General features: G+C 46.6%; 1 protein-coding gene across 1 annotated transcript in view; it reads right to left on the bottom strand.

The window, feature by feature from the left end:
- Laptm4b (lysosomal protein transmembrane 4 beta) overlaps positions 1 to 26,126 on the bottom strand; it is a 54,065-nt gene extending 27,939 nt beyond the window's left edge. Inside the window, exon 1 of the mRNA XM_048457281.3 lies at positions 25,835 to 26,126. Within this exon, the coding sequence (XP_048313238.2) occupies positions 25,835 to 25,933 (99 nt within the window). The 5' untranslated portion in view covers positions 25,934 to 26,126. The remainder of the gene's footprint in view (positions 1 to 25,834) is intronic.
- Positions 26,127 to 26,585: the final 459 nt, after the last annotated feature.

Genomic DNA, 26,585 nt, shown 5'->3' with positions numbered 1-26,585 from the left:
AGTGCTGGGGATCAAATCCACGGGAGGCTAGCACTTGGCAACCTGATCTTCATCCCAACCCTATTTTTTTAAAGATTTATTTATGTATTATTTATATATGATGCTCTAACTGCATGTATACCACGCCAGAAGGGAACATTACTTCCCACTATAGATGTGGCTGCTGGGAATTGAACGCAGGACCTCTGGGAGAGCAGTCAGAGCTCCTAATCTCTGAGCCATCTCTCCAGCCCCCCTTAAAAAAAAAAATAAAAAAAAGACAGGTTCTCACAGCTTGCACGCCTTTGATCCCAGCACTCAGGAGGTAAAGGAAGGCAGATCTCTGTGAGTACAAAGTCAGCCTGGTCTACAGAGCAAGTTCCAGGACAGTCAGGGCTACACAAAATGGAAGTAAAAAGCTACAAGCCAGCCTGTGAGTAGGCTAATACCTCCAAAATACCTCTTGGGGCCAAAGCTCAGGCAGGGATACAGTATTTTTAAAGACAAAACCCACAGTTACATCGGTGTTGGGGGTTTGGTGGGGTACCCTTACAACATCTGTCTTTTTGCATAGCTTAGCAGTATTTTCCAGACTCCACATGACAATTATTTTTTATGTGCACTTCCTCTAGCTATTTTAGTTCTATGCTTTAGTTTGCACAAACATTAATTATTTCAGTTAATATGTCTAAACCATGGTGAGGGTCACAGTCCCCAAAGCGGTACTAAGGAGGATGTGGCTGCTGGGGAGGAAGGCTGAGTGGCATCTAGGCAGATGAAGACTGGGGAGACAGATGCAGTTACCCCAGTGACGCCACAGTCATTGCTGACATGAGGATGGGGGCCTGAGGCAGCGACTGTGCCAGGTGTGGAGAATTCTGAAGGCCAAGGCAGGAATGTGGGGCTTCCTTCTAAACAGTTCATTCACAAGACAGGGGGTGACCCGGTGAGAGCCCTCTCCCTAAGGAGACTCCACTCTCATCCACAAGTTAGGGGGTGACCCAGTCAGAGCCCTCACTAAAGAGACTCCACTCTCATCCACAAGACAGAGGTGACCCAGTCAGAGCCCTCACTAAAGAGACTCCACTCTCATCCACAAGTTAGGGGGTGACCCAGTCAGAGCCCTCACTAAAGAGACTCCACTCTCATCCACAAGTTAGGGGGTGACCCAGTCAGAGCCCTCACTAAAGAGACTCCACTCTCATCCACAAGTTAGGGGGTGACCCAGTTAGAGCCCTCACTAAAGAGACTCCACTCTCATCCACAAGTTAGGGGGTGACCCAGTCAGAGCCCTCACTAAAGAGACTCCACTCTCATCCACAAGACAGAGGTGACCCAGTCAGAGCCCTCACTAAAGAGACTCCACTCTCATCCACAAGTTAGGGGGTGACCCAGTCAGAGCCCTCACTAAAGAGACTCCACTCTCATCCACAAGACAGAGGTGACCCAGTCAGAGCCCTCACTAAAGAGACTCCACTCTCATCCACAAGTTAGGGGTGACCCAGTCAGAGCCCTCACTAAAGAGACTCCACTCTCATCCACAAGTTAGGGGTGACCCAGTCAGAGCCCTCTCACTCAGGAGACCCTGCTCTGAGCCTTCTGCTGACAGGCTTTGGCCACTTTATGTCTAAGTCTCACATCTCTGAGGGACTGTCACCCCACGTGATGTGGAGTGGCCTTAGGTGCTAGGCGAGTGTTGCAGAGCCAGAATCCTCAGAGACACAGTCAGTGACCAGATGCAAAGATGCAAGAGAAGCAGCAACCCTGTCGTGAAGCTTGATGACCTGAGTTTGGCTCCCAAGACCCACAGGATGGAAGAAGAACTTGTGCTCTGACCCCCACATGTGCACCCTGAGCCCACATACATACATACACATGCACCCTGAGCACACATACACATGCACCCTGAGCACACATACATACACACATGCACCCTAAACCCACATACATACACACACATGCACCCTGAGCACACACACACATGCACCCTGAGCACACACACACATGCGCCCTGAGCACACACACACACACACATGCACCCTGAGCCCACATACATACATACACATGCACCCTGAGCACACATACATACACACATGCACCCTAAGCCCACATACACACACACGTGCACTCTGAGTGCAGATACTTACAAACACGTGCACCCTGAGCCCACATACATACACCCATGTGCACCCTGAGCCCACATACATACATGCACATGACAAATGAATGTAATGAAGATTTTATTATAATCATGCTATCAACTGTGAATAAAAAAAGTTTAATGAGTACAAAATATAAACAGAATCAGATTGACTTCTATGGTACCTATTAAGAAAACAGCCAGGGACGAGAGAGATGGCTCAGAAGTAAGAGCATCAGTTGCTCTTACAGAGGCCCTGGGTTTGGTTCACAGCACCTACAAGGCAGCTCACAATCATTTGCAACATTTCAGGGGAGTCAATGCCCTCTTCTAGCAGCCATGAATACTGCACACATTCAGTGCAACACACACACACACGCACACAAGGTTATATACATGCAGGCAAAACACTTATACACATAAAATAGATCTTTTTAAAAGAAAATTCATATTAATGGCAGAAACATGTACATTTACTTTGATAGTTGCTCTATTTACATTTTATGCACTTTACTACATATGTGCAATGGTCACAGAAAAATGGTTAAATATACATTGTAATCTGCTATTGTTTTCAGATAATTGGCTAACTTTTATATCCCAATATTTAGAAAATTTTCCCTAGAGCTATTAGTGGCAATGGCATCTTCCACCTGGGTTCAACTTTAATAGGCAAATAAAATTCAAGTCGAATTTTCAACTCGGTATATCTTTTTAAATAAAATTTTAAAATTCTGAGGCTGGGGAGGTAGTTCAGCCAAGTGTTTCCTTTCACATATAAGAACCTCAGTTTAGAACTCCAAAGTCAATGAAAAACCAAGCACAATGGCACATGCTTGCTATCCCAAACAAGAGGCAGCACAGGTCAACCCCCACAAAGCTCCCCAGCTACCTAGCCTGGGCTACAAGGCCAATGGGAGACCCTGAGTTACATTACAACTGAGACCTGATTGTTGCCATTGTGGATTAACCCGATGGAGAAGAACACAAATGAACAAGTAGCCGAGCAAATACAGAGCAATGTGTGCATTCACTAATGCATCCATCTGTTCAGCTGCAGAGACGTGCTAAGCAGGTTGTGTATCCAGAAGGTAGGCTAAGGATCCCACGCACAGCTAATGATCTAGAGGGAAGAGAATCACAGGAACTGTGTGCTCCATTCAAAGTGAAAACTGTTGGGTCCACGGGGGTTGCACAAAGATGGGGACATCTATCAAAGTCTAGTAAACCAGAAGCAAACTTTAGTCCAGGAAAAAATTAAAAAAATTAAATCTCCATGGGGCACAAAAAAACTTATCAGCTGAGACCACAGCCAGAGATGAACTTGTAAAGCTGTGGCAAAGGCGGGCTTTTGAGCCTCCCCTTTTATTAGCAAGAAGCAACAAAGGAGTTCTTACAATTTGGAAGTTAAATTCAGATACAAATTGCCCTTCTTTGCAATTTCCATTAGTAGAGGTTTTTTAGTTACACTATTGTCTGTATTTAAGCCATTGTTCCTCCCTGGCGCTCCCTGATGGTGTTTACCAAAGCTCTGCTCTCCCCCTGATACTGCTAGTTTCCCTTAGCAGGGAAGGGTATCGGACAACGGAAAACCAAAAAGTCACGTACATCCCACCCTCTAAAGCTTAACTCAGCTCATATCCTTTGCTGATCACGGGTGGCCAGGGTGTTGTCTTAGGGCTAACTCTCAGTTTGCAGAGGGATGTTTTGGTATTGTAAACAGAGCAACCCACTGTTAACAGTTAATCCTCAAACTGCCTAGAAAGCTGCTGACAGCCTGCTCTCATTTTCCTAGGCTCACAACTTTGTATTTCTTTATTTCTACATTCTTATTTCTCGAATCCACATTTCTATATTCTTATTCTTGGACTCTTCAAAAGTGAATTAAACCCACAGCAGCTGGGGGAGGCAAGCAGCCCAAAGGCTTCACAGAAAGGCGCTGGCATACCAAATACCATTAAGGTAACGTGTTTTGAAATCTTGACGATATCAGACTACCTGGAGAACTGACTGTTAAGGAAAACTCTGAGGAGCTGGGCAGTGGTGGTGCACACAGCAGTTAGTCCCAGCACTAAGGAGGCAGAGGCAGGTGGATCTTGAGTTTGAGGCCAGCCTGGTCTACAGAGTGAGTTCTAGGACAGCCACTAAGGTTGTTACTGAGAAACCCTGTCTCAAAAAACCAAAAGAAAAACTCTGAGAACAAAAACGTAGTATTGAGACTCTCTGGTATTCCTGTGAATTGGATAATAAACGCAGTTTGGTGATGAGTTAAACGGACCCACTAGACAGCTGTGAGCATGTTCACGAGTTGGGTTACAATAGGAGAAAATCCCCCCCTCAACAGATTGTATCAGAAACAACAGCAGTCAGAGACAACAGAATTACGTATTCCAAGGCATGAAAGGAGAAGCAGAGGTGAAATGGCCTTGAACTCGCATAGACGAAGAGGGCGTGGAGCTCCTGGTCCTCCTGGCTCCACCCAGGCTGGGTTACTCATTACCTCCTTACCTAGCTAGGAATGCCTACCTATACTTCCTCTCTCCTCCTCTCTCCTCTTCTCTCCTCTGCCCCCACCTTCTCTCTCTCTCACTCACTCAACAGCTTCTCTAAGATAAAAATGGAAAAAGAAAAAAAAATTGGACAAGACTAAAGAATTTGTCCCTAAAATCTTGTAGTCAAAAACTCAAGTTATAGCTGGGTGGTAGTGCACGCCTTTAGTTCCAGCACTTGGGAGACAGAGGCAGGCGGATCTCTGATTTCAAGGTCAGCTTGGTCTACAGAGCGAGTTCAAGGACAGCCAGGACTACACAGAGAAACACTGTGTGGGGGCGGGGGGGGGGGGGAACACCTCAAATTATGAAACAGCTTAAGGAAAGAAGTGGCAGCTGTGCTTACCAGACCCCCACGTCAACAGGAGAGTGTCTAAAATGTAAAGGTTTTTGTGATCTCTCAACCAGATCATTTGGGTTCTAGAGACACAGATGGCATTCACAGTCCTACTGGCAGAGCTTCCTGAGTGATAAACTAAGTCACTAATTCACCATGCCTCCACCCCACACCCACTTCAGATGACGTCATGGTTTCCTTTATCAAAGTGATTATGAACTTGGATCACAGTCAATATGTACACATTCTGTGTCCAGAAAGCTGCAGATGGTTTCCAATAAGAATCTTTGGCCTATTGATCAGCACAGAAGCTACCACACCCTATTTTCATACCTCACCCAGTTCTGCTGGTTTAGGGCAGCAAGCTCAGAATGCTTTCCTAGGGAATGTGCCAGTCGGCCACTGGTGGTCACTTGGAGCAAAACTAGAGCCAGGCTGCCAAGGCAGCAATAGCAACCCCAACCAATTTCTTTGAGTGGATTTGGGTGGATTCTGGGCGTTATTCTTAGACTGAGACATCTTTATATACACTCAAAAATGCAGGACCAACTGGGTGTGGTGGTGTATACCTTTAAAAGTGGGAGGGAGCAGAGCCATGTAATTAGTGAGAAAAATTCTGGACAGGAGTTGGAGAGATGGCTCTGCTATTCCTGCAGAGAATCCAAGGTTCATTTCCCAGAAACCACCACCTGTAATTCCAGTTCCAAGGAATCTGATGCCTTCTTCAGGTACCAGAAATCGTACACGCAAATCACCCATACAAATAATAAAAATAAATACTTAAAAAAAAAGAAATGCAATTTTAGCTGGATGTATTGGCACGTCTTTAATCTCAGCACTCAGGAGGCAGTGGCAGGCGAATCTCTGAGTTTGAGGTCAGCCTGGTCTACAAAGAGAGTTCCAGGACAACCAGAACTATACAGAAAACCCCCCTCAAAAAACAAACAAAAAGGAACAACAACTATATGTGTGTATACATATACATGTAAGTATATACATATAGGTATGTATGTATGTATGTTCATACATACTAGATAGTGGACAAATGCAAAGGATGCCCCCCCTGGTGCCCCCAGGAAAGGCAAGAATAAAGTGTGAGGTTGTCTTGTGCCCAGACCCTCAACCCCCAGAGAGATCACCAGAATTCGAGACTTGGATGCAAAAGCAAGGGTTTATTTCAAAGCGCAATACCAGCCAGACAAGGAACTCATCCAAAACACTCAATGCAGTGAGGGCAGGAGGAGCTTCTCTCCTGGGGTTTCAGGGACTTTTATAGGCACAACCCCTAGGACCACCAACTTTCACCTAATTTGCATACGTGGACCTAATTGAGAACTTCAAATCGGTTACAAAAGAGCAAGAGGTTAAAAAAGAATGATGTCATTATGCAAATGAAGCATGGGTGTGAGCATGTCTTCATTTGATTGGCCCATTCCTTGCTGTCCTTGGGGTATGTAAATGAGGCACAATATAAACATATTTCTGGTTGGCCAGTTTCTGGCTATCCTTGAGGCAGCAGCATTCCAGTTCTTATCAGCCTCCACCAGAAGGCCCTTGCCACCTACTCTGTTTTTCCTGAAGTGTTTTTCATTTAGGCAGGGTGGCCAACTTAAGCAAAACCAGCAGGTTGCTCTGACCTTTTTATTTTTATTTCTCTCAGCCTTACGAGAGCGATGCTTTGGAAGGAAGAATGCAGTCACATTTACATCAAGTAATGTCGTTCTACGAACGGGAGAAGGCAGCCTGGCCCCAAATCCAGCCAAGGCTGAGAACGATGGGGACCTAGGTTCACAATTATAAAAGTACCAGCTCTAAGAGACTGGCGCTGGGACGTGGAACAGGGAGAACAAAGTACAGAATGAGTAGGCTACAATGGCTCACTCTCGGGAGGCTAAAGCCCAAGGATTTCTGCAGGTAAGGACTAATTTCAGCTCTATAGTGAATCCAAGGCAGCCACAGAATAAAAACACACAAACACGCATACGTGTGCATGCTCTTGGTGTGCGGTACCCGCAGCATCTGGGAGTCCTTATCGCCTTTTTGCAAAACCTGGATGATAATACACTTTAATGACTATAACCATTTGTGTATTTGCTCTTTAACATAAAAAGAATGCTATCATTCTGTAGCTTTTTGCTTAAGATCCAAGAGAAATCCGTAAGCAAAATCCCCTTGCTCGGAGAAGAGAAACGGCAATCTTAAGAGTCCTTATCCCATTTGGAAAAGCTGTTGTTAGATTGTGTTGCAGTTAAAATCACTTAATTGGCAATACATTCAGTACATTCAAAGCCAAAATCTGACAGGCTAGGGAAATAGCTCGGTGGGCAAAGTGCTGGCCACACAAGAGCTTGAAGGATCGGAGTTCAGCTCCCCTCCCTGCACCCAGGGAACAAGCCTGTCTGCCACTGGGAAGATCTGCTGAAGGAATGAAAACTAAGGAAGCAGGAAGGTTTGTTTTGGCAGGACTGGGGTGTGATGTTAACAAAGACTGTGATCTTGACAGGATCTAGAACCACCTGGAAGACAAACACACCTGCGATTATCTACATCAGGTTAGCCTCTGGGGCTGCCTGTGAGGAATTAGCCTGATTAAGGTAATTTCAAAAGCTGCCTTAACTTCCACTACAAACTGATCTGAGCCCTTGAACTTCAAGCCCAAACCAAGTTTTCCTTTCTAGTTTCTGTCAGGGTATTTATCATAATAAAAGAAAAGTAATTGATAGGCCAGGCAAGTACTCTACCTCATTCTCCATTCCCAGACCCTAATAGTCAATTTTTTTGTTTCGTTTTGTTTGTTTGTTTTCCCGAGACAGGATTTCTCTGTGTAGTCCTGGCTGTCCTGGAACTCACTCTGCAGATCAGGCTGGCCTCGAACTCACAGATACACCTGCTTCTGCCTCCTGGGATTAATGGCATGCATCACCACGCCTGGCTCCTAATAGTCAAAATTTTAACTACAAAATTTAACAACAAGGAGGAAAGGCTGGGACATAGCTCAGTGACAGAATGCTTGACTCACATTTGGGAGGCCCTGAGTTCAATCCCCACTACTGCAAAAGAAAAATAAGCTCCCGACACAGGCAAGATTACAAGGAAAGCTCTGTGCAGTGGGGTGGGGGCAAACCAGTCATTTTAGTACTGCTTGGACACTGTCAAAGGAAGAAGGTTTGCATAAAAAAAAAAAAAAGAAAAAAGTATGTCCACTGAATCCACTGAACCATTGCTAACCAAAGTGTGACCTGCAGGCGGGCAGCTTCTGCACGCCCAGGAGTTTCCTGCCAACATACTGTTCCTACAACATACATAGGCAGACCAATCAGAAGCCTCACTACAACATACATAGGCAGACCAATCAGAAGCCTCAGTTAATCTGGCAGACGACCTCTCTGAAGCAAAGCAGAGGTGGAAAAGGCCGCAGACAGTTTCAGTGTCTTAGCAGTTAACTAGCGCCCTAGAGTTGTGCACATCCGGGAAGTCTTGATGTAACAGGTCCCCAGAACTTAGCGCAACTGACTCCACCATGGAAGTCCCGACCATTCAGGCTGTAAAACTCAGTGTGTAGACAACACCACCTGCCAAAACTAAAACAAACAGACAAACGAAAGCTCCATATAGCTATGGAAAGTTTCTAAATGCACTAACCTTGCTTTTTGGCATTCTGCTTGGCTGGCTGTCAATCCAGAACATGGTCTTTGTACTTAAAAGTTCACCCTGAGAAAGGCTGGGTGCTACACGGAATCCTGAACACCCAGTGTAGACGTTGGTCGACAAAGACTTTCTATTGGCTTAAAGCCATGTTTGAGTAGCCTTCAACATTTCTTGAGGGTCCACTGAGACAGCAGGGGTCTCAGAGCCCCTTAGACTGAGGAGGGGTGTGATGATGGTCGGGGAACTACTAAAGGATGTGCAACCTGAGATGCTCCAGGTGCCCAGGGCTCCCTTTGATGAACTGTTGCCTGACCTGCAGAGGGGTCTGTCCGGTTCAGGAACCTTCTTTGTGTACACATAGACGAGGTTAGACATGGTTACTGATCCAGTGTCTGGGCTCCATGCACGACACTCGATCTTTCTGTCTGTTCAGGTGTGTGAATGTGTGGTGGCCACTGCTGCTGTCTTTACTATATCTTTCTACGTGTTTTTCCAGTTTTGTTTCCCTGTATTGGCCAGGGGCTTTCTCTGGTATGAAATGCCCCTGTCTCAAGACCTGTGCCCCATCCCATTGGGCATCCATATTCTTTTGGCGCTCACATTTCTTCTGTTGCCTGGCTACTGCTCAGGGTTGGAGAGAAGCTGGACGGCTCATCCAGGGCCCTCAGTCATCTAAGTGGAATGCACTCGGGGAGGGGAAAACAGTTCCTCCAGGTGAGCACTCCCTCTCACCGGCTCTGCTCCACTCCACACAGGCTCTAAGCAACCCCAGGGAAAGGGAAACGTTCCCTGGGCTGAGCCCAAAGGAAAGAAAAAAGTTCCACTCCTTTCTCCTTTATGATTTATGACGCCTTTTAAACCAATGACCCATAACGTACCATTCTCTGAAGAAGGCTAAAAAATAAAATAAATAAATAAATAAATAAATAAATAAATAAATAAAACCTGGCTTGGACTGGGCAAGGGGGTTGCTGCCAGACAACACAGCCTGAACAAGCAGATTTTCCTTTCTGTGTGACCCTGATCAAGGAGACATGAAGTAGTTTTCACTAGGTTCCTTTTAGAAAAATTATAGACAGTTGCTGAGATTTCCTGTCATCCAGTTGGTCCCAGATATTTTTTTAAAAAGTTATAAAAATTTTAAAAAATTAAAAATAGGGGACTAGAGAGATGGCTCATCAGTCACGAGCACTGACAGCTATGCCAGAAGACCCAGGTTCAATTCCTAGCACCCACGTGGCAGCCAACAGCTGTCTGTAACTCCAAGATCTGACTCTTTCACACAGACATACATGCAGGCAAAACATCAAGGCACATAAAATAAAAATAAAATTAATTTTTAATTTAAATATAAATAGGCCTCAATTGCTGGAGGTAGTTCAAAGGTGTTTAACATCAGAGAACTGGTTGGGACCTGATCTTTTGCATAAACTGAAAATCACCATCACTTCTCTGATGACAAACACAGATAGATACCCAGCGAAATGCTGGTGTCTTACCCTCTATCAGAAGAACCTGCCTGGCTGAAAGTCTTGCCTCCGATCAGTACAGCTGGACAACCTCTCAGCTTGACAACAAAGATTTCCAGGGGTACGGGCCAACTCCCAAACCAACGCCCCCAAGACTGGCCCAATAACAAGCTCCTACAATTGTTCAGCGACCTCCATCTAGATTAAACAATACCCAGTGACCCTGGACACAAAAGGGGGAAAGAGACGGGCATCCTGGTGCCCTTTCAGTTACCCTGGAACACGCCTCTCCTGCCTTTGAAGAAACCTGGGAACTGATTCTCCTGAGTCTGATTCTGCTAGAGAAATGGGTGTACCCTGTCTTGGACCTAAAAGACGTGTTCTTCAACCACCCGCTGACAGAGAAGAGTTGACCCATCTTTGCTTTTAAATGGACAGGCCCAGTGCAGAGATTTCGGTGGGAAAAGGCTGGACCAGGTCGCCCCAGGATGCAGAGACACTAAATGCAGACTTCCTGACCACCCCTCAGAGTTTCTGGGAAAACATGAGAGACTGTGACAAGAGTTACAGACCCCGGGCTACAGAATGTCAATTAAGAAAGCCCAACTTTGTACGTCAGAGGCTATCTTAGCTACCAGCTGAAGGGAGGCAAAGGGAGCCTGTCTCAGAGGAGGATTGCTGCCAACCCTCAGACCCCAACTCCAAAGACTCGGAGACAGGTTCAAGAGTTCCTAGGTGCAGCTGGGGATTGCTGCCTCTGGATACAAGAGTTTGTGAAAACAGCAAGTCCTCTATACACCAGAACAGGGCGGGTACTGAGTTCCTAGTCTACACTGAAATTAAATAAAAGGCGTCTGAGACTTTAACATCTCTGACACAAGAGGGGTTTTAACTCAAACTTTTGGGCCATGAAAACACGCTTATGACAACCGGACCCTGTAACCACAAAACGGCCCACCATTGAAGAGCTGTGGTGGCTCCTGCTAATTTAATGGAAGAAAGCAAACAACTTAGTTTCAGATCAAGATCTTATACTCAGAACACTCCATGACACAGTTGAGGTCCTCCTGACTGAGGAGGACCGCTGGCTGTCTGATGAATGTGTGACCCAGTACCAGGCCCTACCCCCACCCACCCTCAAGTCTGGTTTGAGAAACCCACCACCATCAACTTGGCTACCTGTTGGGGACTGCTGGCCCACAGACCCTGAATTTCCTGTGCTGGGGTAAACAACCTTAACCCCCTATGCTTGCAGCTGCTCTGATCACAAGCCTGACGGCCGGGGAGGTGGTTTCTGGTGGGCCTTCAGCTGAAAGATCCCAAGAGCTGGGGCGTGGCCAGAGCACTATATAAGCTGCCCCTGAACACAATAAAGGGGACATTCTGGGCACCTGTCCGTCCCTCCCTCTCTCCCTCCGTGTGTGTGTGTGTGTGTGTGTGTGTGTGTGTGTGTGTGTGTGTGTGTGTGTGTGTGTTTCAATCTCCAGCCCCTTGTCCAGGTCGCAAACCGTACTGTAGCACATAGAGTGTAGAACAGGCGTGAGTTACAGCTACCCTCTTGCCTAAACGATGCAGGCGCTCATCCTTCCGGTCAGGAGATGAAAGACGAAATCAGGTACATAGTAGCTACAGCGGTTACTTTAACCAAAACGACCTGGGCCCAAACCAGCTACTCAGCACTGCTGTGCCCTCCTGCCCTTCGCAGCCTGGCTCTACCACCAGCGGGGCCTGCTGATACTCTAATGACATATGAGGACCCTGTACTCCGTGGTAAAGAAGAAGAGGTCAGTTCAAACCCACAGGCTGACAGAACACACCCAAGGGAAAGATCATCCGCCCAGAGACTGGCAGGACTATTGTAACTAACCATCACCAGGCTACTTACTCATCTGGAGCCCCCAGAACTTTCTGAGTTGCTCCGACGGAGGTATGCTATACCTAGACTGGACAGCCTAGTTCAGGACGTGCCATGTCCGCATGATGTCTGCACCCAAGTGAATCCAAACCAGAGAGCCCTTACTCAGGAAGGGGTCTAAATGAGAGACCAGCACCCCCCAAGAACTCTGAGAAAACCGACTCCAACAAGATCCAGCTTGCTGCGGGAAAATAAAAGTACTTGCTAGTTTTCCAAGGCTACCTTTTCCAGGTGGTTAGAAGCGTTCCTCACCCAGAACGAAACTGCTCAAATAGTAGCTAAAAAGTTCCTCCAGGAACTGGTCCCAATTTAGCTTCCCCCAAGCAGTGGGGTTTGCCCATGGCCTGGCTTTCATAGCCAACACCTCAACTAATAACTAAGTTTTAGTTATTAAAAACTTCATTGTGTGCCCGCGTGTTGGTGGTGCATGCCTTTAATCCCAGCACTCAAGAGGCAGAGACAGATCTCTGTGAGTTCAAGGCCAGCCTGATCTACAAAGCGAACTCCAGGCCAGTCAGGATTGTTACACATAGAAACCCTGCCTCAAACACACCCACCAAAAAAAAAAAAAAAAAAAAAAAAAGAGAGAGAGAGAGAGAGAGAGAAAAGAAAAGGAAAAAACCCACAAAAAACAAAACTTCGCTGTGCACATATACCTCAGAGTTCCAGCCAGGTAAAAGGAATAAAAAGGACATTTAAAACAACAAAAAACTTAACAAAACTCTCACTAGAGTCTACCAACGGCTAGTCTCATTCCTTTGCTTAGGCCTGCTGCACCCCATATAAGGAGGGATGTGCCCCACTGTGAGGTTATATTTAAAAGACCTCCCCGACTGCTTTCCAGGCTCAGAGACCAGCAGTTGACAGGATTCTCTAACCATCCCTTTCTCCAGCCTTCTATAAAGGCTGTTCAGTAGACAACCTGAGGGACCCAGCAGGCTGAGTCCACCACCGTCTTCCCCTTCTTCCAGCCCCAGGATACTGTCTGGGTCAGGCAGGTAGCCAAAGGGGCACTGAAAACAACTTGGAATGGTCCTCTGCTCCCAGCACTGGCTGGGCCTTTGATTCATTCTCATTGGATTAGCAGTAAAGCCCTGCATCTAAAACTAAAGCAGAATGAATCCACGATCTGACTCATTCTCCGAAACCGGTGAGGGGAGAATGCAGCAGGCCCCAGACTGTCTCCACGGCGAAAGTGCCATTCAGACCGTAAAACCCAACATGAAGAAAGCACCGCCTGCCAAAACTAAAACAAAGGCTGATCCCATCGAAGTCCATATAGTTCTGTGCAGTGATTCCGGGCAGGCTTTACAGCAGGCAGGGAAACAGTGATCCAGGAGGAGACAAAAATGAAGCCCAGCCCGATTCTATTGGTACCGATGCTGGACCAGGACTTCTAGTCTGGCTCGGATTGTTTTACTTTACCCATATTTACTGACGGCACAATTTTTGAAAAAAAAAAAAAAAGGATAAGAACCCAGTCCTAAGAGTACAACAGTTTAAGGCATGTTCACATTGAGATTCCTTACAAAGTACTTCTGGCTTCTTTCACAAGAATAGCTATTGCTGACTCAGAGATAATGCCCAAGATTCAGGGTCTAGGGAGCTTGATTGAGGTAAACATAACATCTGTGGGTGTCGGGACTGGCCTGGCCCTAAGATAACAGAGAAGTCACCTAGGCTGTAATAAAGCAGAGGTGACCACACTCCTAAGAGTCTAAAAGCAATGCTCAAGATTTACGGGGAAAGGTCTTGGATAAATAAAAACATAAATGCTGGGAGATGAGATAGGGCTTGTCCCATCAGACAGCAAAGGATCACTAGGTTGTGAAGCAACATCTTCCCGGTGGTCCAGGATGAGCAGCTTCGCACCTCACTCCTTTGAAAAGGTGAGCTGTGTGTTCAATGTTCCTGGATCCTCCGGTGCTGATCTGTGTGCCCAAGGCTCTCTGTTCTCCACAGTTCTGGGAAAGTCTTAAATGTACTAACCTTGCTTTTTGGCTTCTGTGGTTCTGCTTCAGCTAAAGGTCAACCCAGAACATTGGTTTTTGTGCTTAAAAGCTCACCCTGAGAAAGGTTCAGTGATACACTGGGTCCCTGAACACCCAGTGTAGTCAGTGGCCAACTGATGAGGGCTTTCTATTAGCTCAAACCCATGTCTGAGCAGCCTTTGGGATGGATATCCCACAACATTTCAATAATGAAGACCAAATAAAGACATTGTTTAAGAACAGCCATCCAAGTTTCCTGACACTTCAGACAGAGGGGCAGTGCTCCTAGACCATAAACTTCCCATATCAGATGTTAATATTTTCACTTGTTATAAAAAAAAGTATAGTGAATAAAAACTACAATAGAGGGGACAGAGGGGAGCTGGAGAGACGGAGAGATGGCTCAGACTGGGGTTTGCTTCCCAGCACCCACATAACTATCTGAGGACCCCAGTGCCGTCTTCTGGCCTCTGAAAGCAGCACGCATGTGCTCAGTTCACTTACACACACACAGGCAAAACAAATTATTACAGACGAGACTATTGGGAAAAGATCCGAAAACAGAGACAAGCCTATACAATGTTTTGTGAAACAAACAAAGACACTAAAGCTGGGTGGTGGCGGCACATACTTTTAACCCCAGCACACACCAATTAAAAAAAAAAAAAAGAGGAAAAAAGGCACCACTAAATATTGCAAGGGAGGAAAGCCTGGAATTAAAGGGCTCACATTACTTAGCAGGAAGAGGTAAGGATATTAATCCTGGTCTTTGACACACACACAAGGTAAAAATTTCTTGATCAAAGTGCTCAAATCATACAGCGTGACACATAGCTAAAAATGCTGAAGACGACGACAGAGAAGAGAGAAATGATGATGAAAAATCCTCGTTTGACTTCTGTCAGACAAACATTGTCAGCCCTACCCCACCTCCCAAACACTGTCAGCCCCACCCCCACCTCCCAAACACTGTCAGCCCCACCCCCACCCCCAAACACTGTCAGCCCCACCCCCAAACACTGTCAGCCCCACCCCCAAACCCCCAAACACTGTCACCCCACCCCCACCTCCCAAACACTGTCAGCCCCACCCCCACCTCCCAAACACTGTCAGCCCCACCCCAACCTCCCAAACACTGTCAGCCACACCCCAACCTCCCAAACACTGTCAGCCCCACCCCTACCCCTCTCATTTTTTATACAGTTTATGTGTATGAGTGTTTTGTCTGCATGTATGTATGTTCACCACATGCAAGCTGGATGCCTACAGAGGGTGTGGGAATCCTCTAGAACTGGAGTTCCCAAGATACTGGAAACTGAACTCAGGTGTTCTAAGAACAGCAACAGGTGTTATTTTTCTTGAATTGGGGTTTCACAACCGAGGAAAGCCACAAACCCCAGATATTCCTGTCTCTGCCTGGAATGCTGGGGTTAAGCCCAGCTTGCCCCTCCCCCAGGGCTGGATCAAAGCCTCCACTACAATTTAGGGTACATTCTCCTAGGATTATCACAACTGTGTTCTACAGTGATCTGTGTTATCACATGTGCATACAATGATCTGTGTTATCACAAGTGCATACAATGATCTGTGTTATCATATGTGCATGCAATGATCTGTGTTATCACATGTGCAGAGTGACCTGTGTTATCACATGTACATACAGTGATCTGTGTTATTGCATGTGCACAGAATGATGTTATCACATGTATATATAGTGATCTGTGTTATCACATGTGCATATAGTGATCTGTGTTATCACATGTGTATATAGTGATCTGTGTTATCACATGTGTATATAGTGATCTGTGTTATCACATGTGCATGCAGAGTTTGGGCTTGGTTTTGTTGGAGACAGTGTCTTACTATGTAATCTGGACAAGTCTTGGGTTGTACAGTCCAAACTCTCCGCAAATTCTGGATCCTCCAGCCTCAGCCACTAATCTGTATTAACTATTAATTAACATTTATTCTACCGGACTACCAGTTCCATGTGGGCAAGAACCAGGTGGTTTCACATCACCACCATCCATTTTGCCTGCATCCTAGCACGAACCGCAAACATACGGCTGCCAACAAACCCACAAAGGGAGGAAGAATGAAGAAATTTTGAAAACAAACCCTGTGGAATAATCCTTTTGTACACTGTAAAGATTTGTCACTTGGGTTGGTTTAATAAAAAGCTGACTGGAACAACTGAACTAAGGATGCTGGGAGGAAGAAGGGAGGGGTCACAGAAGATACCAGCAGACACAGCAAGCAGGGCATGTAGAAAATGAGGTAACAAGTCATGAGTCACGTGGTAGAGGGTAGATGAGAAATATGGGTAACTTAAAATGTAAGAGTTAGCTAGTAACAAGCTTGAGTTATCAGCCGCGCATTTACAATTAATATTAAGACTCTGGTTATTTGGGAAGCAGCTGCCAGGACGGAAAAACTCTGCCTACAAAACACAATGGGACAAGATCTTTATAAATTAGAAAGGCTTTGGCAGATCTCTGTGACTTAGACCAGCATGCAAAGGAACTCTTCAGGCAAGAGAGCAACATAGAAGAAATAAAGTAAAGATATAGGGAGGAAGAGGTTTGTCTGGGTTTCAGGAGGAGGGGTCGAGTTTGCTCAGGAGCGTTCTGAAGGCTTCAAAGCCCAAGAAGATACAGCTGGTAGAATAATATGGGGAACATGATCAAGTTCCAGGAGTGGGTCATTATCCCCCAGATTACATTTCCCTCCAGAAGGAGGTTATGTTAGGGGTGAAGATGGATTTGCCCAGCCAAGGTGTGTTGTAAGGAGACCACTTGTTTCCTGGCCTCCCGATAGCTCAGACCTAAAATAGTTACACAGAAACTATATTATTTAAATCACTGCTTGGCCCATTAGCTCTAGCTTCTTAATGGCTAACTCTTATATCTTTTTTTTAAATATTTTTTATGGTTTATTTAACTTTATTTTATGTGCATTGGTGTGAAGGTGTCAGACCCTCTGCAACTGGATCTTCAGACAGTTGTGAGCTGCCATGTGGGTGCTGGGAATTGAACCCGGGTCCTCTGGAAGAGCAGTCAGTACTCTTAACCACTGAGCCATCTCTCCAGCCCCACTCTTATATCTTAATTTAACCAATTTCTAATAATCTGTGTATTGCCACGAGGCTGTGGCTTGCCAGGTAAAGTTCTGGCATCTGTCTCTGGCGGGGCTACATGGTTTCTCTCTGCTCTGCCATCTCCTTCCCAGCTTAGTTTTCCTCCCAGTTTAGTTTTCCCTGCCTAGTTCTGTTCTACCCTAGGATCCCTCCCACAGATACTCCTAATCCTGACGGTTCAACCTTGGGTGAACCATGCACTTCCTCATAGCACAAAGGCACACAAACACACACCACACAGGAAAGATCGGGTGGACTGGAATTTACCACCCATGCTCCCCACTCAGGCTGCACAGCCTCAGGTTCACGCCTTGCTCCCCACCAGGCACTCACTCCTTCCCAACTCATATTCTGTTCTTTCGGGTGCCCGTCAATATGTTGTGTAATGAAACTTATGTTGTACTCCCCCCAGATAGGGTGCCCACAACAGACCAAAGTACAGATATCACCAAAGTCCAACATGGTGAACCAGGAGTTTTATTGGGGTTACTTATAGGAGCAGAAATGACTCAAAGACAGCTGCATCACCAAAGCCCACTCCAACATGGGTAACAGCTCACAAAATCTAGGAAATCTGAAGACATTGCAGAGCCTGCAGGCGCTCAACAGGTTGGAGAGGGTACTTCCCAAGTGACTGGTCTAAACTTGTTCCAGGAAGTTCAGCTGGTTTCTGCTTCTCCCAGGACTGGTTTCAGAGCCTTCTTTGCTGCTCAGCTAACTCCTCTGTGGGAAAAGGACTCTGCCTTTACTGCTTACAACAAGAGGGAGGGGCCTAATGAATCTAGTCAGTTTCAGGGAGTTCCTGAAGCTATTTTCAGTTGTTTAGTTTCCTGTTTAAAGGGCGTCCAGGCAGGATGGATGGAATGCTCGTTTTTGGAGATAACTGTTACACAACAGGGTTATCCTCGGGAACTAAGAAATGAGAATACAGCCTAACAGCAGACCTGGGACACAGCTCCATGTAGCCCGAGCTTTTCCAGAAACTCCTTGCGTGAAGTTGGGATTCTTGACTTAACAGGAAAAAAGAATCCCATGGTGAGCCAGTATCAACCAGAATCAGTGTTTATTAAGAGAAGATTCAAAGAGCCAGTGGTGGTGGTGCAATCCTTTAATCCCAGAACTTGAGGGGCAGAGGCAGAGGCAGAGCAAACAGATTTCTGTTGAGTTCAAGGCAAGTCTCATCTACATAGTCAGTTCCAAGTAAGTTAAGGCAATATGGCCAGCTCTTACCTGGGGGTGGGGTGGGGAGGACAGATGTGGGGCTGGAGAGATGGCTCAGTGGTTAAGAGCAGTCACTGGCTATTCTTCCAAAAGACCCAGATTCAACTCCTAACACCCAAGTGGCAGCTCACAACTGTCTGTAACTTATAACTGTCTGTAACTTACAACTGTCTGTAATTCCAGGTCCAGGGGACTTGACATCTTCACAGACACCAGGGCACATAAAATAAAAATAAGTCATTAAAAAAAAGTGAGAGAGAAGGAAGGAAAAGTTTCAAGTCAGTATGATGGCACACGTCTGTCATCCCAGAACTTGGGGCATGGAGGCAGGAAGATTAGGAAACCAAGGCCAGCACAGACCGCAGAGCAACTCTCAAACAGCCTGGACTATACGAGAGTCAAAAGAAACAATTTCCAGAAACCACAGGCGATTAAGGGAATAATCCAGTGGCAGGCACAGGCTGCCTGCTACAGGTTATCTACCAGAAAGAAAGGCTCCTGGGGTTCCTAAAATAATACATAAAATGGCCACCTCTGCTGGTTGCTCACAGAACTGGATGCTAAGACTAGAAATGTCACCTGCCTTGGTCATGGGACACAGGGAAGTCAAACAGAAGGTGGACGGGAAGGAGCCAGGAAGGCTCCTGGGATAGCACGTCACCAGCTGTCTTACTCGGGTGTGGATCCCGATGCAGAAGAGGCAAGTCTGTTCCAGGAGTAGCCAGCCTCCTGCCTGGACCCAATGCCTGTTCCACAGAAGGACCTTTAAATCCGGTATTGTACCAGTCAATCAGAAGTTCATGTCTGGAAGGTCATAGACTCTCACACGGACGCTAATTAAGTTGTTTTATCAAATGGACATGGTGTGCCGATCACCTTACGTTCCAAACAACTGTTTCTGCCCAAAGAGCAGTGTGGCTGTTGGCTGTGGGCATCTGTAGCGCCTCTCAAGCCTCCAAACGAGGAAAGAACAGAAAGCCAGAGAAAGATGGGAGAGGTATGGTCCAAGAGACAGGTGACAACTGCACTCCTTTAATATATATATAATTTTTAAATTGTGGGGGGGGGCTGGTGCTATGGAGGTGGACCCCCTGGGTCTAGAGCTACAGGTCATTGTTAGTCACCAATACTAACAATGTATTGGGAACTGAATTAGGGTCCTCTGCAAAAGCAGTACCACAATCACTCTCCAGGTAGCTATTACAAGCCTGGGCCTGTCAATACTCCGTCATGGAAAGGGAACAGTTCATGAGACTCTATCCCTTCCTGGGGATTTATGGAAAGCTGATGATTGACGGGAAGCTGATAGCACAGCAGCTAGTGAGATGTCCATGCTCCTGTAAGGAAACCCTTACTTTATTCCTGGAATCTCTCTCTCTCTCTCTCTCTCTCTCTCTCTCTCTCTCTCTCATTTTTTCCTTTTAGCTTTGGGGCTTTCTCCCTGGCCTCCCCAGCCCACTCCTATTCCCATCAGTGCTGTTCCTGTATTAAGTATTTTGAGACAGTCTCACTATGTTGCCCTGGTTGGCATGGAACTTATTGAGTCAACCAGGCTGGTCTCAAACTCAGAGAGCTGAGATTAAAGGCTTCCATGGTCACATCTAGCCTGCTTTCCCTCTTGCTAATGAACTGTCTCTAACGCTAACTACTTGCCATTGGTGCAACCCTCTGTCTCGGCACCAGAGTCTGGGAGCAGGTGCCCTCTGAACTCAGATCTGAAGCCTGCAAGTGAATGTGCTTTTTCTTCCCCTTCTCTTTTCTGGATATCAGCCAAAAGTCTAGCATCCTTTCCCTGACACTCCAGACTTTCTCTGAGCGCCACGCCTATCTTAAAGGCAAGGCTTTCTCTCCTTTTTCTTCTTCCTGGCAGTTATCGGGATCCTGCTATATTTATCTCAAAGCTTAAAATATTTTTTCTTCTTCTACTATTACTATGTGTGCACACCACAAATGTGTGCACACCACAAATGTGTGCAGATCAAAGGCTGGAGTAGGGGATCTTTCTCACTGCTCTCCAACTTATTTCCTACAATTTATCTTCAGTTATGTGTGTGTGTGTATTCACCTAGGTAAGTGCACCTGAGTACAAAGATACCTGAAGATGCCTGAAGGCATCTAATCCCTGGAAATGAAACGGAGTTCTCCGAATATGCAAACGGCTCGACATGGGTGCTGAGAAGGGAACTCAAATCATTTCCAACAGCAGTCAGCACTGAGGAGCAAGCGCTCTTTTCAAGACAGGGTCTCTCTGTGTTGCCCTGGCTGTCCTGAAACTCGCCCTGTAGACCAGGCTGGCCTCTGCCTCCAGAGTGCTGAGATGGAAGGCGTGTGCCACTACTGCCCAACCACAATCTTTTCTTCTATATTGGGTTCCTGCGACATTCCCGGAAAACTGCAAGTTTACGGACAGGAAGAGAGAAAGGTGTTCAGCCTCGTCAAGCCCTGCTTCTCGATGGACAAGAGGCTTCAACTGGAATCCAAGGTAAGGGGCTTTATTTTTCCTTCTCGTGGCCCCCAAATTTCCCCTCCCTTCATTTTCCACCTTTCACAGGCCAGGACCAAACAAGATGGTGAGAGGTCCCTCACAAACACGATGGTGAAAAGTTCCCAACCACACACAAAGATGATACAGAAAGGCCACGGGTCAGGCAGGATGTGGTCCTGTCCCACTACCCTGTTCCTCTAGCCTCTGGGAACAGAACAACCACACAACAGCAGCTTTACCTACACCAGACACAGAGGCTGAAACAGGCGGCTCTTGACCATTTGACTAAGTGTGGAAATAAAACAGACCACACAAAGGGCGAGGGAAGCAAAAGGAGACCTTAACACTGGACCTTATAAGCGGCGAGCCCATCTCTTACTCTCCTGGGATGGAGAACTGTTCCTTTAATACTGGGGATTTGTAATGTCATTTGTAAATTAGATTGACCAGGCTGTCCTGACAAACAGCAGAACTGAAATCGGTCCACCATCGTTAGCTTCCTCTAAAGGAAGACGCAGCTACGGACAGCAGAATTCATCTCATCTCGGCGACACTTTCACCTTACTGATGTAGCGGTGTGCTGGTTTCACATTCCAGGAGCTCACCACAGGTGAAATCTGGCATTCCATGTCAAGGGACAAAAGCTGAGGGCCCCTGGTGAGAAGGCACTGTCCAGGCCCGGTGTATGGGAATCCCTACCAGAAATACTGTACTGGGAACGAAAACGACCTACACTGAGGGACAGGGAGACTGCCACGGGACTAAACTGAATGCTGGGAGGAAGAAGGCGGAATCAAAGAGAAGCCATGTAGGCCTGCCTGACACAGACTCCAAAACTTTACCCTGTAAGCCACAGCCTCGTGGCGATACAGGGATTACTAGAAATGGGCTACATAAAGATATAAGAGTTAGCCAATAAGAAGCTAGAGCTAATGGGCCAAGAAGAGATTAATTAACATAGTTTCTGTGTAATTATTTCGGGGCTGAGCAGTCAGGAACGAACAAGCGGCCTCCTGACAACAGGACAGATGGCTCTTGCAGACAACTGGGATTCGGTTCCCAGCAGCAATGTCAGCTCACTGTCCAGTGCCAGGGGACCTGTAACCCTCTTCTGACCTCCGTGAGAACTGCATGCACATGAAGCATGTACATACATACATACATACATGTAGGTAGATGCTCATACATATAATTGTTTAAAGTAAAAATAGAGGCACTGAGCTGGGAGTCTAAATCTGTGATCAGAGACAAGTATGGAAAACTTCCTCCAACACTCACGTGTTACATAAAACGGCTTAGCATGTCTTCTTAGAGCGCGTGTTTAGCTTACTTACAACTAATACTATGTAAATATGACATAAATAACTATATTGTATTAGTTAACGGCTGATGGAGGACTGCATATACTCATTACTGATACAGCCCCAAATACTGAGACCGACAACGTTGAACCCCTGACTACAGGGGACCTGTTGGAGAGAGAACATTCCAGAACACACAGCATCAATCTACTGTGCACTTCTTTCTTTCTTCAGACCCCGTTTCAAGAGGCTGTTCTAAATTCATGGCGGTTCTCTTGGTTCAGCCTCCCGAGTGCTGAGATCACAGGCATAAGCATGCCCCATGCTCAGCTGTAAACTGCTTCTTCGAGTAAGATATGGATGCCAGCCCCTACCTCACAGGAAAGCTAAAACCACAGCTTCTGGGAAGAAAACATTATAGCCTTCGACTTCAGGGGATATGGAAAGTATTAACTTTGAAAACTGAACTTACAGTCTTAAACTTTTGAGTGACTTCTGATCACCAAAATGATGTCGGTCAGTGGGGACACACACCTTTAATCCCAGCACTCGGAAGGCAGAGGCAGGTGGATCTCTCTGAGTTTGAAGCCAGCCTGGTCTACAGAGCTGGTTACAGGACAGGCTCCAAAGCTACAGAGAGACCCTGTCTTGAAAAACAAAAAATAAATATGTAAAAATAAATAAATGAATGAACGAATAAATGGAAGGAAAGAAGGCAGGAAAAACAGAGAAGGTTGAGACCAAGCATGCAAGAGTATGCAAACCACAGTCTGGAAGATTACAATCACACATGCATATTTAAGAACTAGTATCCAAGTATGTAAAGTTACTACAAATTAATGAGACAGAGCCCAATAAAAAGACATGCGATTGGTTCATAACCAAAGTCAAACCCTTCCACATCACTCTTCACGAGAGAAATGCAAATTAAACTAGCACACCACTGCATACCTAGAATGCTAAAATCTAAGAGACTGACAGCACCAAGTACTGGAGAACATGAGACAACCAGTCCTTCACCCACCTGTAGTTAACAGAGCAAACTGGACCTGATCCCGACCTCTTTGGAAAACTGGCTAGCTCTGGGTAAGTCACACTTCACCCAGTGAGCAACGGTTCCAGTCAACAGTATCTACCCATTGCAAATACAAACATATATCTAAAAACAAAACCAGGCTTATGGCTTAAGGATGCTCAGAGCAGCTGAAGAAAAAATAATATATATATAATATATATGTGTGTGCATATATATAGCCATACCCATACACACAGAAATCACACACACACACACCAGAAACTGCTCAATCCTGCAAACGGACAAATAAGGTGCTGTGTATTAGAACAACGTGAAGCAACACACATAGACGATTCACATATTCCAACAGGAGGAAGCGCTGAGTTACGCTAAGGGAAAGGAACAGAATACAAGCGCATACAGTAAATTCTGCAAAGTGACCTGCTGCCAGCGGTGACAGGCTGAGCTGGGACCAGGTAGAAAAGAGGAAAAGAAAACTTCAAAACCTTTAGTTAGACAGGAACATATATTTGCCACTGAACCGTACAAGGAACAGGAACAACCGAATCTCACTGTACGCGAATGGCCATTTCATTAAAAAAAACAAACAAACAAACAAACAAAGAAAACCCCCTAATAGCTGAATCAATGTTTTATTTCTGGGAACCTTTGAGAGTCAAGGCAAAACCACGACTTCTTAAAGGTTTAACGGGGTGGGGGGGGCAACTATCACTTGAGCTGAAAACAAGGACTATGTATAAGCCGCAAGCTCTTAATGTCCGTTTTCACCAGGAATATTTAAATTTAGCTTAGGGAGCACACTACATAGTATGCAGGACCTTGTTAGTAAACAGCAGGATAAGAGACAGCAATTAGAAAACAGGCAGAAAACGATCATTTCCTCTGGCAGTATATGGCTGACTCTCATCTGAACCCATCCACTTTCCCAGAAAACTCTCTTTTCTCATGCCAGACCACGCGGCTAGTGAGAAACGGGTGTTGGGGAAAGAGGGGAATGCCGGCTTTTCCTTAGGTCTTATACCCCACCCACCTCAGCCTTTTAAAATGGAAATCAAGGTTTTAGAAAATCAAATTATAGTTAAAGCTATACAGGAACTCAACTACTTAAGAAATTTTCACTAGTCTTGTGAAATAAAAAAGATGTTTGCACAAACATGGTGAGTATTAACCCTGGTTTCCTGTCTACTTGGAAGCTATCATGCAAAAGGCCTCATTTCCAAGCGCATACACCTCACAAAGGGCAGGTTCCTACGGAGAGGAAGCCTGAGGAGATCTCGGCTTTTATCACCAATCCCGCCTGGTTGGATGACTGCCAACAGCCAGGCTCAAGTAGATTTATCTCTCCTGGAGATCATGTAGTACATTTGCCTAATGCAATGCCCTAGATTTTACAAATTGCATCCACTGCTGCACTTGCAAGCCTGCAGATTTGAACACTTCCAAGGAAGACCCAGACATCTGCAGACGACTGTCTGCCCTGACGATCCGCAAAAGCACTGCTTGAGACTGCTTACTCCAACTCTGATTTTAAATTTCTGCGAATTCCTTGGCTTTCAGAAAACTCGGGGTTGAGTCAATGCACTAATATTCAATCTGCATTCACACTGCATACAGCCAGAACCCACACATATCAACGATCTTTGGAAAGCTTTTAAGGCTAAAAATTTCTATTATGTGGCCATAATGAGTCCAACTAAAGGAAATTTGAGACTATAAATAGCACAATAACATCACAAGGGAGGGGAATGAATGCTTTGCTTAAAATGGCACAAGGCAGTTTATAATTCGATATACTATATATTTTTAAAACTATCAAATATTAAATACAAGCCACCAAAAGAAAAAAAACCTATTTGTGCTAAGGGAGATAAGAATGCATTCTCATAGAAAAAAAAAGTTGCATATGCCACTTAACTATCACTTTTTAAGGCACTTCTTCGTCTTGCAGCGTTATTCACTGCCAAGTAGCTCGGATCTAACTCCCAAAAATGATGTCACAAAATTCAAAATGCAGAGCAATCGACTCAAGGCTGGTGCAGTCCAGGGCTGCCAACTTTATCAGCCAAGGGTAACGCCACAGTGCAAGAATCCATCAGGCTTCCCCGCTGCCCAAGGGAATCGCCGCTTGTTTTCTATACAAATGAGACCTTAAAAGCGCCAAAAACTGCATTTGCCCGCCGTGCCGGCTTAGAGAATCACCTGTCCATGGGCAGGAACCTGAGTGGGTGTAAGATGGCTTCTCCAAGCCGGCTGGGACGCAGTCACACGACGACGCCTTCCCGGTGTAAAGGCTTTAAAACAAATATGTGCGGGAAAACCCACTCAAGAGGGGCGAGAACTTCCCAACCTTTTCTCCTGGGACACGAACTCACGGCGGTGCCGCACCGGGGTGGACCTGCCCGCCGCGCACCCCCAGGACCCCGCACCCCTCCAGGGCCCCGCGCCCCCTCCCCACGCCCCCGCCACTGCAGCTCGGATCTCCCCGAGAATTAACTTTCTAATAATACAACTTTAGGCGGATGATCGCGGGCGGCACCCCAGGCCGAGGCCGACCTGGAAGGGACTCAGCGGCGCGAGCTGCGCAGCGCGCAGGATGGGTGGCCCCCTCGTCGCCCGGCCGCGCTCACCAGGTACCAGACGCCCAGCAGGATGGTGCCGGTGCGGACATGGCAGCACAGGCAGCAGCTGTGCGAGTAGAACCGCGTCCAGGGCGCGACCATCTTCATCGCTCCGACGCGCGCACAAGTTTGCGAGAGCAACGTCCGCGTTGGTCCCGGCTCCGCTAGCCCGGTCGCCCGCTCCTGGACCTCTTCCTCCGCACGCTCCGAAGCCTCGGCCCGCTCGCCCCGGCCCTTGGCTCCGCGCTGCCCTGAGAGCTCCGAGTGGCGGCTGCGGCGGGACACTGAGCTCGAAGACCGCGGCGACGCGAGGGGGCGGGGGAGGCGAGGCCTGGGTCACGTGGCCTGCCGGGGCTCGTGATGTCACCGCCGGCTCCAGCCTGCTGCGGGCGCCGGGCACGCTGTGCAAATAGTTGCAGGGTTGCTGGACCCTCAGGGAGGCTCCAGGGGTTTCCTTCGGCAATGGGTGCAACTTTGCTTGGGATTCGGATTCGTTCCGACTGTGTTTGCCTCGAATCTAGCTTGCAGATAATCGGTGGATGCTGTGCTGGGACCGTAGTTATCTTGCAAACTGGAGGAAGGGAAACGCGTGGTATGTATGATTCCAGTCAACTGCGGTACTTTGAACCACTGCGGAACCCGCTGAGAGCAATTTGTCTCAGCTTCCCAGCTCAATTACTCTGGTAGCAATCTTTTCCCAGAAAATAGAATGTGTGTCAAGGGCATCCTCACTGTGCTTCGGTAGCATTTTTAATAATGA

The sequence above is a fragment of the Myodes glareolus genome, chromosome 19, assembly GCF_982192425.1.
Source record: "Myodes glareolus chromosome 19, mMyoGla1.1, whole genome shotgun sequence".
NCBI lineage: Eukaryota > Metazoa > Chordata > Mammalia > Rodentia > Cricetidae > Myodes > Myodes glareolus.
The sequence above is the reverse complement of the archived record's forward strand: the minus strand, read 5'-3'. Positions and strand labels throughout refer to the sequence as shown.